The 13094-nt window shown below is 34.9% G+C and overlaps 1 protein-coding gene across 1 annotated transcript in view; it reads left to right on the forward strand.

Annotated features, from left to right (window-relative positions):
* The window catches only part of LOC117112868 (prickle planar cell polarity protein 3-B-like), a 65188-nt gene that overhangs the window by 20466 nt on the left and 31628 nt on the right, over positions 1-13094 (forward strand). The window contains exon 2 of the mRNA XM_033256058.1: positions 2761-2846. Coding sequence (XP_033111949.1) covers positions 2761-2846 — 86 coding nt within the window. The remainder of the gene's footprint in view (positions 1-2760; positions 2847-13094) is intronic.

Genomic DNA, 13094 nt, shown 5'->3' on the forward strand with positions numbered 1-13094 from the left:
CTGTCTCTTATACACATTTGGGGTATCTTATGTCAGTAGGTCTGCTCAGCTTGGAATAAAATATGTTTACATCACAGACAATTATAACATGAACATTTATCAAGTCTGTGTGGAATTCTGCCCTTCAGCCTCAAGAGACCTCATAAAACCAGGCATTGCCAGATAATGTAGAACATTGTCCGACTTTCAACAAACAGTAAAATACACAGTATTTGTTTGATAAGGTACATCAGAATCCATCATACACTATAATACTCTGTCCACATTATCAAACGGCTTTCAGCAGACAGTAAAATACATAGTATTTGTTTGATCAGCTACATTTGAAACCTTCCAATCAAATCCAATCTTCGAATTTTAAGTCTTGACAATTCCACACTATGAAAGGACTTCTAGCAGACAGTAAAATACACAGTATTTGTTTGATCAGCTACATTTGAAACCATCCAATCCAATCCAATCTTCGACTTTTAAGTCTCGACAAGTCCACACTATGAAAGGACTTCTAGCAGACAGTAAAATACTTAGTATTTGTTTGATCAGATACATTTGAAACCATCATACACCTTAAAGATCTTTCCACACTATCAACTGACTTTCAACAGATAGTAAAATACTTAGTATTTGTTTGATCAGAATCTGAAACCAGCATACACTGTAATGCTGTCTAGTGCTATCAAACGATTTTCAATAGACAGTAAAATACACAGTGTTTGTTGGATCAGATCATGATCAGATACTTCTGAAACTATCATACACTGTAAAGGTAAAGGTAGGAGAAGGTAACAAAGTATAATACATACTCCAAGTATTGAAATACACGCCATCGTGTTGGGATTCAATATTTCGACATTAATTATGTCATAATCTGATGACATAATTAATGTCGAAATATTGAATCCCAACACGATGGCGTGTATTTCAATACTTGGAGTATGTATTATACTTTCTTATCTGAGATTAATCAGAGAAGGTAACGGTTGGAGAATTAACCCATAACTTGCCACGTCATTGACAGGGGCTGAAATGAACCATAACATCGGGGTAACCCCTACTCTTTCGATGTAATGGGTTCTTTAAAGTGCACATAAGCCTGATGTATACACGGGACCTCCATTTTAAGTCCTTATCCGAGAAGACTCGGTTCTACCAACGGAACCATGGGCGAGGACTGGCTGGAACCAGCGACGATGTTAATGCTGTAGCTAGCGGCGCCCCTGCCTTACCGCTTGGCCTCTCGATTCACTCTGTCGACACAATCAAATTTTCTTTGACAAAAAACTGTTGTTTACCCATATATGGTCATGATGTGCCTATATATGGTGATGATGTGATGTCATCATGACCATATTTAGGCATGTAGCATGTTTTTGTCAGATAAAACTTGATAGTCTGGATAGGACTTAAGTCAAAATCTGATAAAACATGTTTGTGATTGAAAGACAGAAAATCTGATTGTCTGTTTAGGTGCACAGTAATATTGTACGTGCTGACAAAACGGAGACATTATCAAATGTGTTACAATTTGATTTTAATTAGTCCCGATTGATTGGCACGAGACCAAGGTATTTTTTTTGTGCATTATATAGTTTAGGGAATATTGACTCTTTCAACAACTGAATGAAAGCATTTTAGTTGATATAGTGCCTCAACTAATAATTAATCCCAGGCTGGCAAAATTTATCATCATGTCATATTTAGTGAATTAAATATCTGGGATGGAATTAGAGTGGTGGTGGTGGTAATGATAGTCAATGTCAAGTGAAATTGTAGAATATAAACTCAGTTACGAAGACTGCTGCCGTCTGTGGGTGTATTTGTTCACGCAGGCCTGCTCGCTACAGCGATTTACCATGCTACTAAACATAGATTTTAGTTTTAAAATGATGATGAGATCTATCATATTCTGACGTCAATTTATCATCCAGTTTATGATCTTTTATTCAGAGAACTACTATAATTTTGAAGGGTCTTAACCTAGATCGTTGATGCGTCTTTAACCTAGATGATAGCCTAGATCGAGTTGTAAACAAACGTAAAGCAATCCATGCAGAAATTGCACCAGTTTAGTTTTCATCAAACTCAAATATCGGCATATATTTTAACAGTTTTACGTACAGTGATGTTTTAATTTTCGAAAATTAATGATTATGTTGGGATTTTGCGATACAAGTATTTAATACAAAAGTTATATATTGTGAATTTGTAATAAGAAATGTAACTTAAGCTTGAGGTTCGACATTATTTACCGATTGCATCACTTAGTTTAGTCATAAAAATATTCCGTCTCGAGTGTCATACTGTATAATACAGAGGACTAGTCTCTCTTTTACTGATGTAATAAACACCCTTCAATTTTATATTAAACATCGGTATAGTGTACACTAACAATTTTCTGACTCGGCAAATTTAATAAATTAATTTTATGCTTGTGTTCAATGGTGGTTATGATGAGATTTACCAAGGAGGTCTGAAGGGGATATTCACAGTGGTGGGCATGGTCAGGGTCTATTATGAACACCTTTGAGGTGTTCAAAAGTGAATCCCCTAGAAAAACGGGTTTTGAAAGCTTTATTTAATCAATTTTAGTCTCACAATATGTACTGTAAACATACTTCTCACATCAAATTGTTCTGTGTGACCTGAGGGGAAACAGCTGTCTCCAAAGGGGGGAGGGGGAATTTATAAGAATAATATTAATGAATAAATTAGGTGATTAATAGTATTGTCAATGAACTCATTTTTTTTTCTCTCTTGTAGCGTTTTAGTTATGAAGAGATTGATAAAGGGCAATCATGTTTACGATGTGGCGACCGTTGTCAAGGATTTAGCTTACACAAATGGAGGTAAGATCAATAGGATATGATAGAATCATCTTGCTGTAAAACACACCAAGGGCAACACATTATGACGGTGTGCTCTCATAACTTGTATTTGGGCCCTCCAGCTAGGACACAAGGGAACCAGTGATTAGAACTAAACCAGGGACCAACGACCTGAAAGATTCAATATCCGGGTTGGTATATGGTTTTCCTACCATCATAATTTTCTTCAAATAATGTTGTCTGTTCAGGTTTTATGTTTTCTCACTCATATCCACATTCTAGTATTCAGCATGTGGTCTATACATTAAATTTTGAATAAATCGGAATTGTCAAAATTCATTATGATGATTTTTCAATTGTAACATAGATTCTGTCTTAGTTACCATTGACTATTTGCTACGTATTATTACTTCCATATACCGTACATACTGTACTTATGTATGATGCATGAGATTATAGTACTTGGAGCAATCTGCTCTTCAAATACCCAACTTCGCTCTGGTAATGGTAACGTTTGACCTTTGACCTTTTGGACAATCTTTATGGCTCTTGTAATACTAAAATATCACCAAGTTAATAACCATTATTGACAGAGAGCTATTTTTGGAAATGGAAAAGAAAAAATGCTATTCTAAATGAGTTTTTTCCTAACCTGTATACCTAACAGCAGCACTAGTATATTAATGAATAGACTTAATACAGCACATTTAAACAATGACTAATAATGTATTCGTTGTATATTGTTCAGTTGAGTGCATGACAAACATTTTTGGTTAAAATACTATGTGTTTTTGGGGAGGAGAAAATCTTTACTATCGATAATGTGGTTTTGAAAAATGTGGATTGAGAAAAGTGTTGACTAGACAGACAGTGAGAATGGACAGGTTTTTATCGATTGGCTGGGGAATGATGGAGTTGCTGAAAATGTGAAGTAGATGCTAGAATTTTTGCCAAGCTCTCTCATTTACTTGAAAACCACTTAGAATCTATCTGTGTTGTGAGCTGATCAATCACTAAGTCTCACTAACCTGTCCACACTATCAAAACTGTTGTATGCCCATATATAGTTATGATGTTCCTATATATGGTAATGATGTGATGTCATCATGACCATATTTGGGCATGTCACAAGTTTTTGTCAAATAAAATTTGACAGTCTGGAAAAGGATTTATGATGTGGTATAACAAAATTCAGTTAACGCTCCACTAATAGACGAATCTATGTATGCATTTGATTTTTTTGATTTTTCAAAAATGGGTATTCTAGTCAGTTGAGTTCTCATCATTCATACACTTCAGATATATAATCACGTTTTTCTGAGAGCGTCATCTGTCGAAATACCACAATATTTGCGATAAAGATCTTCCTGTGACAACATACTATGTCTTTTCAAAAGGCTAAATCATGCTGTACATTTCATGATAAATATGAGTCTGTATTAATGTTTTTAAAATATAATCTCATCATGAAATCTGCATTATTCTATTAAGTATTTAGTTCTACTGTATACACATAACAGCACCTTTTTCCAAAATCCAAAAAAGTATCAAAAGAAATTGCAACAATATGATCATAAATATTACCCTGGGCCATTGGCTTGTAAAGATGCATAACATGCAATGTAGCCTGGTAGATGAACTCCTCTCTTCTAATCTCACAATGCTCAGTTAAAATCATTTTTAGGATTTTCCTGTACCAAAACACAACTCTGTACATTATCCTCATCACAAGATTTCTGCAATAATTTTATTACCATACATTTTTCGATAAATAGTGCCATCAAACAATCGCTACTCTCAGATAAGTGCAGACTTTAAATGCTTTGATGTTTCAGATCGTATGGGTACACGACAACCAGCATATTGGTGTTTGTACGTCAAGATACAGATACTAATAAATAACCGATTTTTCCATGAAATTTTAAATTAACTAAGTGCTGTTGGCTTATTGCAGCATTATGGTATACTTTTTTTCATCTGTCACACACCAATAATTATAATTTCGGATGAAATCAAATGTTAATATTCTTTTCCTGTGCACACCTATCACCATGGGAATTTAGAAACTTTACTTTGGCCACACCTATCACCATGGGAACTTTACTTTGGCCACGCCTATCACCATGGGAACTTTACTTTGGCCACGTCTATCATCATATATAATCTTCCTCTCGATCAAATATATGCGACGCATCAATTTGATTGCTGAACTTTTTTTTTCATCGCAACGTCACATTCCTAAAATGCGATTGGATCTAGAGGTAATCTGCTACCTTTTCTACATCGCACACCTACATTTTGTATCAGTGTACATACTTTTGGCAGACACCTTTTACTTTTCAATTTTTTTTCCTTTGTAGTAGTAGTTTAGCATAGGTGTGGTCTGGTGGTGTGGCATTCCCCCCACCCATGGCAGCAAACAATTTCTACTAAGTCGGTTAAAATACTAAAAATAACCATTTGAATAGGAATTTAGTTCCGCATTCTCATTTTTCGCACCCCCAGGCCAAAAACACCCTACGCCCCTGAGTTTATGATGCAAGATATAGCTCAGTGGTTAAGATACTTTTATTCTCGTACAAATGCTCAAATCTTTTCTTCTTATTACATAAAACAACACCATTGCCTCAAGAGTCTTAGTTTATACAGCGTCACCTTTAATTGGCTACAGTACTCACTGTTGGATGTGAATAACTGAATACATAAATCACATAGTTCATTGCATTATAATACGCTATCATGTACATTGTAGTGAGTCACCATTGAAGAACAATGAAAATAAAGTGTTAGTTGAACATCTTTAATAAATCAATAGTCTTTTTATACCATGTTTTGCAAACTTATTTATTTAAAGATCGTCAGAGAAGAGCAGGAAAAAAATTTAAAATAAAATTTTGTTTTCTTATTTAGCAAAAGGTTTTGCCAAAAACATCCAGACGGAGGAGAAAATAAAAATAATTTTATTAGTGAAGTGTAGTAATGGGACGGTTAAATGCTTTATGTTTATATAATTAGGAAGAAATATAAATATCTTATCTTTGGAGATTTTAAGGCAGCGGTGGGCGTAATAAAAAAAATTATTTTTTTTTAGTAATTTACATTTTTTCGTGATGGCAGTTGCGCTAATTGCCAAAAAATAAAATTTTATTTTTATTCGAAACCATCATTGTTGGCGGCCGGCTGGTTCGCTAAACAAGGTATGAAAAAAACATCTCGCCTTACTGGTATTATTAGTATTCACGTAACACGTTTAAACCGTTGATCCCGTGTGCACTGATGGCCCATGTGCATATTAAAGAACGCAGTACACTCTTCGGAGAAGAGTAGGAGATTGTCACCCCGTGTACTGCTTAATTACCACCAGAAGGACCCCACTGGAAATAAGTCTTCTTCTAGACTTTCGTGGGCTATCCCTATCCTTGGTATTTACAGCGAATAAATCCAATCCAATCCAATTATTGCCATGCTCACCAATTCTATTCCTCGTAGTTGACAAGTGATTATATGAAATTATTTACTGGACCTAGAGTCTATGAGAATATTGCGAAATAATTAGAACTGGGATATTTATTTAAAAGCTATTGGAGCTTTTAATGTCTATCCAAGCTTAGAAAATAAATGCAAACTAAATACCAAATTAAATGCTTAACATAATGTTTTCACCAATAATATTTAATTACTTTTCAATTTATATGTAACAACTAATTCTCAATTATATTTTAGTATTACCAGTGGGTTCACTGATTAGTTTCAAATATGTAGAAGCGGTTGGCGCATCGGTTGTGGATTGGACTCCCAAGGTCGTGGGTTCGGAGGGTTTGAAACTCTCGCTGTGCAAATCGCTTGTGTCCTTGGGCAAGGCACTTTATCTACGGTTGCCTCTCTCCACCCTAGAGTACAAGTGGGTACCTGGTAGATTCGAACACAACTGCGCTGATTACTAGCTGCAATATAATGGAATTCTCCCCAGGGAGCTGAGTATGTGTTCCATATGTGTTTGATCCAATGACCGGGGTAGTAATGTGCGCTTAGAGGCATTGTGCATGAAGCGCTATATAAGAGCAACATATTAATATGAATATGAAAAGAAATGAAATACATGCTTATCTCGTCTCTTTATTGGGTCATCTTCAGGAAAAATTATCCTCAGGATTTAAGTATTACTGTATTCAAAATATATTTTAATCCTTTTTATACAAATGTTCATTCCTTGCTTCAGGGGTGGACTGGGACACTATATAATTACACACACAATAATTACTGGCCCAGTAACTAAAGCAAGCAGTGCTGGGAACTGAGAGAAAGCTTGTGTTTTAGAGACGGTTCAGAATCATTTCACTTCATTTTACATGTCTATGAATAGGCATTTTAATACTACAGTTAAGGGATGATTAATTATCTTACAGGTATTTGCATTCTAAAAGTGGTGTCATACTGCATACCAATTGAAAGATTCCCCAATCTGCCCATTCCTTGGTATGTCTTTGTATCCAGTGGCCTCCAGGCACTAGGGGCCCTGGCATTGTAGTTTGTAAAAAAAAATATAATATAAAGTATATACCATAGTTTCATTCAATGGGGCCCCGACAGATTTAAACATTGAAAATGCTCTGGCCTAGCATCATCATACAGAAACTGCATTATATCAGGGGTCAAGTAAACAATTGCTGCAGTTTTTGTATATGTTGCAATTTGTCTTACGAACCACATAGATAGATGTCGCGCGTGACACAAGCGTGGTATCTTTACCAACAGCGGTTTGAAAATGTTTCGCCTGCCATATTCCTTATCATGTTTCTGTACGTTTCTCAACAAAATATTCTCTGTATTTATTTAAACCTACATAGGGCTCTGTAGGCCTAAATCAGTTCCAAAAGTTGGCCTATGTAATCTATGTTGGTTTTGTCATAAAATTTTCTGAAATATTTAATCAGTCATGGACCATTCTATGTTCTCTGACAACGCAGTTAACAGTCCATAAATGCTATAAGCTCTGAGCGCAAGGGGAAGAAGCCCCCCTCGGACCCCCACCTCTGAACCCCGACGTGGCCGTACGCGGCAACCTGGCCTCCATCGTCTGTTTGTTCGCTCAAACTCTGTGACGCCACTGTTTGTATCGTTATATAGTTTCCTTCTTTTCGATTAGACCCTATTGATATTAGTTGTCCAGGAAGTTGTTAATAGCGAGCTTTTGAAATGGGCGATGCGGGGAACTGCGACAGGCAATTCAGTCAACCATGAACGTCGTACTATGCACTTCCCGTCTCAACATCAAAGCTGTTTCGATTTACAGGATGACACGCTCCCTCGTATTGCATGATCAATTATGCAGGCGCTCCCAGCGAGCGCATATTTATAAAACTCACATTGCCGTAGTCAACACAACGCCAAATCGCTTAAAGCCTGTTGTCAAATCCACACAACGAACGACTTCTTCATGTATTCGCATGCGCAGTACGGTTTCACGCTCCACTGCCCGTCGTAGAACGCCGCATCTTCCAAATCGAAAGCTGCTTATTAGTTTTATCATTCCCTCCCTCATAGCTGATCTAAGAAATAATCTATTGCACCATTGGTTATAGAAAGCAATATTAAGCCAGGCACTCATTGCGACGCGATTCTATGGTGAATGCGATGCTATGACGCGCGCGCAATGGATCATTTTTAACGGCGATCCATTCACACTGCCACTGACAATCAGCTAACGGTGTCGCATCGTCTAGCGTGCACAGGGAGAAGAGTTGGATTCGTCGTATGACAGTCGTGACCGGCTTTAATATTTCAAGCTTGTATTCTTGTACATTGGCTTCTGATTAATTGTAAATTTAGATTCGTGTTTTCTAGAAGAAAAAAACAAAAGAGAATAACCTTTTCCTCACTTCATTTAGATGGAACTAATTTGTTTTTCCCATATAATATTGATATATTTCATGCATACTAACTTTTGTAACACATTTACGTCAATATATTTATATTCTTGGTCTGGGTGATCTGATTTTAATGTGCTGTGACCATATGGATAAGTTGCTTGATTAGATATTAATGATAATTTTTGTTTGTGCATGCTAACGATGTGTTTGTCGTCACAGCATATAAAATTCTGCTTTGGTTTTGTATGTCCAGCTAATGGGTGAATTCTAATTTCTTTTTGTGCAAGACATAATGTAAATTTGACAATTTACACATTATCCGGCTGATTATGAATCTGAAATTTGTATTATTTAGCCATGATTATGCATTATTGCTAAGTTTGAATTTAACGAATTATTATGCAAGAGTAAGCCACGTTTCATGAGATAGAACCTACATAATGTTGGACTTATAAGTACTGTATGGTTTGGGCTGTTTTTAGAAATTCTTTGCACCTGTTTGCCCTTTCCATCAGTGGCTTCCATTTGGTTGCAATTTGTATTGTCAGAGTAAAATCTAACAATAAGTAAAAAGAAAGGGCAATTTATATAAGGGTAAAGGTTGAGGGCTTATATAACTCATAGCATGTGGTTTCTATGTCCTGAAGTATACATGTTCACTTTTACTTATAAAAAATAATAATTTGTTAACCATTATGTAAGACAAACAAGTGGTTGTCAATTATATACAACATAATTGACCAGTTTTAACATTACATATCTATATAATAACAAACAGAAATAAAAGCTATGAAACCTAAACATAACTATAGAAGGAAATAGAAACATTTAAAGACAATGGGTTGGAAACCACTTGTTTATAGAATATGTCATTGTATGTGTACGTGATTTGGATAGGAATTATTTAACAAAAACTAAGGTGCTTTTATAGAAGCAATATTGACATTAAATGTTTGGATCCAACAGTCACCTGTTTAATTCTTCAATAGAAATTTTATTTATTTTTTTTTATTGACGATAGATTAGAAATAAAATCAGTACTGACTTTCTTCACAATATACTGTACATCAAGAAAATTCCCAAACAGACCAAAAACAAAACATTATGAGGAACTAGACTGGCATTATGTTACTAGACCCTCGAATATGAATTAAAATAATGATTTGCCAATTAAAAAATGATCTTTTATCGAAATATAATATTACATAAATACACAAAACTGAAATAATTATTTAGTATGTTATTGCTCATTGGCTATTTGGCCTTTTCTAATTGTGGCCATTAAATAATGACCTTGTACTACACTTCAATTTCTGGGTTCAGTGATAGTGATACTGCCCTCGAGTTCTGACCTACATTATTCCTATTTATAGAAATAAAATGAGAAGAGTGTAAGGTACTGGTAGGCACTTTAAAGTCAAGCTCCGGAGGAAAAAAATTTTTTGATATGTTGTAGAACTGATTTTTCTAAGACAGAAAAAAGTTGTTTGACGAAAAATTAGGGAACGGTGAATGAGATACAGATTTTTTAATATTTAAAAACTGGGGGAAAAAGGGGCGTAACTGCCCATTTTTACACCTTATTAACTTTTTTCTGTCTTAGGAAAATCAGTTCTACAACATATCAAAAAATTGTTTTCCTCCAGAGCCTGACTTTAAAGTATATATCTATAATTCAAGAAAATAAACCCTGTATTTATTAAAATGAAGAGTGGCTCATTATTGTTTAGAACCACATTGCTCGGGCAAATGCAGGAGGTTGCACGGGGACAGGCCCCCCCCCCCCTACCAAAAAAAAATAAAAAGAATGAACAGAAAGGAGGCAGTAGGAGCATACTACTTCAAAACAAGTTAATTTTTTATTTAAATTCCATGACCCGTGGTCAAGCATTTTTTAAACAAAAATTTTGAACACTCCGCGCCTCATTCCCCCCCCCCCCACCTTTTTGGTGCTTCACATGTTGCATGACTCCTACTCAGAATTTTCTCTGGATCCTTCCCCCTTTGCTGACAAATGAATAGCAAAAAGCCAGTTTTACGACTCACTACACAAGTTATTATAGGGCTAATTTGTATCATTGTTGGATTCACAATGTCGCATATAACTGGATGTTGGGCATACTGAATGGGGTTTAACCTAGTATTGCTTGGATTTCCACTAATAGCATTATTTTCATACGGTGATTAATTGATTGATTGATTGATTTATTTACTGTGTACATCACTGGTGCATTTCATTCTGTGTTGCTTTCCATTTCAATGCTGTAAAGCAACTTCTGTATTCAACAAAACTGCAAAATGTGATGGAATTTTGTATTGTATAATTTGATTGATTGAATATAAAAATGGTTTCCATTACAGTACCACTATGGAGAAAAATATGCTCACTGACAACCTGATTTGATTATGATGCTCTTAATATGTGAAGGTTGGTGGTGAGGAAAACTGGCTTTTTCTGGAATATAAATTAAGGCCTTGGGGAATAGAAGTCAAGCATATTAATATAATAATCATAACATTTTTATTTATTCACGAAAACTCAATTTTACCAACCAAGTTTCTCCTATTCCTTGTTTATTATTAGTATTATTTTGATATTGTTATCAGGACCAAAGAACAATGTCCGCATTGTTAGATCTATCTGGCTATCTATTTTTCTATCTGTCTGTCTGTCTGTCTGTCTGTCTGGTCTATCTATCTATCTATCTATCTATCTATCTATCTATCTATCTGTCGGTGTGTCTGTCTGTCTATCTATCTATCTATCTAATAATATTCATTGTTATTTTTAATTGTTAATATTATTATTATTATTGCTATTTTATTATAATCCTAGAGATTTTAATTAAATATATTTCAGCTACAAAATTATGCTAATAAGCGTACAACTTGTTTAATTTATGATGATTCTGTTTTTTTATGTTTTTTACTCAGTATCATAATAAATGCCTAAGCCTTTGATCCTGCTGTGTGCAAGTAGTGTCTAAATATACCGCTCATTAACATTTAACAGAGACTATTTCGCTATAAGGTGCTCCCACTAATGGTTGATACCTTTATCGCATCATCATCAGTGGGTACATACGAAGGTCAGTTTATGTATGATTCATCCATTTACGCATACTCAAATAGTCTACTCTATATTGGGCATCTATGCTATAGTATAATAGTGGCCTTATGTGGAGTATCCATGACGATATGGGCAGTTAGAGCGAATGAAGCTGACTCAACATCAGTGGACAAATTAACCTCTCTGATAGATGGCATTTATTTTAAATGCCTTTATTTTTGTAAATTGGTGTTAAAGACTTAAAAGGTGTTTCCACACTTTCAAATTTTTGATTGACAATGTGATATGCCCATATTTGGGTATACTGTGACATGATCATACCCATTTATGGACATAACACATATATTTGTCGCATAATATTTTATAGTGTAGGCAGAGCTTTAGATTCATTGAGAATATCAAATTATTGTTTTTTTTTTGTTTTTGTTTTTTTGTCTGCTTAATGATTTTTCACTTTGCCATTATAGTAATATTATAATTTTAATAAGAAATTTGATTTGAAAATTTACCTTGGTGATGGTAATCAAAACATAAAAGTCAGATAGAGTGGATATCAATAGTAAAAAAACCTAAAAAAATAATGTAGGATAATCATATAAATACATGAGATCCAGAATTTCAAATGGTTCTTTGAAAGAGTGCTGTTCTCTACATCTAGAGAGTAGAACTGCTTTAAATCACGTTAAAATTTCCAAGAAAGAAAGTTCATTGAACCAGTTCTCGCAGAAATGGCCTCTCCCAACCTCTGTAACCACCAGTAAACCACAGCTCTACCTAAACAATAGTGCAACCTTTTGTTTTTCTCTGAGATTTTTGTGATCTAATGGTTTTAAAATGTTTATGTGTGTATGATCTAATGGTTTTAACATTTCAGTGCCAGTGGTTTGACATCAAGAGCTAGATTTATTTATCCTAGTAGTATTGCATGGGTTAAACCTTTGGAGGTTTACCATTACTAGTTTTTGGGGATCATTTGGTCTGTGATAGTACGTTAGGTCTAAGTTTTGAAGAAAAGTGCCTATAAACGGTGAATTTGATAATTTATTGATGTTTGTAAATGAGCTACTTCGTATTCGATATTGTTGGCAGACACTGTGTCTTTAGGAAAGTTCATTTAACCAGGTGTCAGGAAGTAAACTTCTTCCAGCTTTGGACTCTCTGTAGTATTGAACATTAATTATTCCTAATAGCACAAAATAATTGTTGTATTTTAATTAAGTAGGTATTGCCAGGGTTTCCTCTCAGGGCCAACACACAAAGTATGATTTGCTTTCTTTCAGCCTTGCCACTTGGTATCACCCATCATCTGTCTTGTTTATTATATATATA

This window comes from Anneissia japonica, unplaced genomic scaffold (genome assembly GCF_011630105.1).
Source record: "Anneissia japonica isolate Jap-2015-1 unplaced genomic scaffold, ASM1163010v1 scaffold287713_len945575_cov184, whole genome shotgun sequence".
Lineage (NCBI taxonomy): Eukaryota > Metazoa > Echinodermata > Crinoidea > Comatulida > Comatulidae > Anneissia > Anneissia japonica.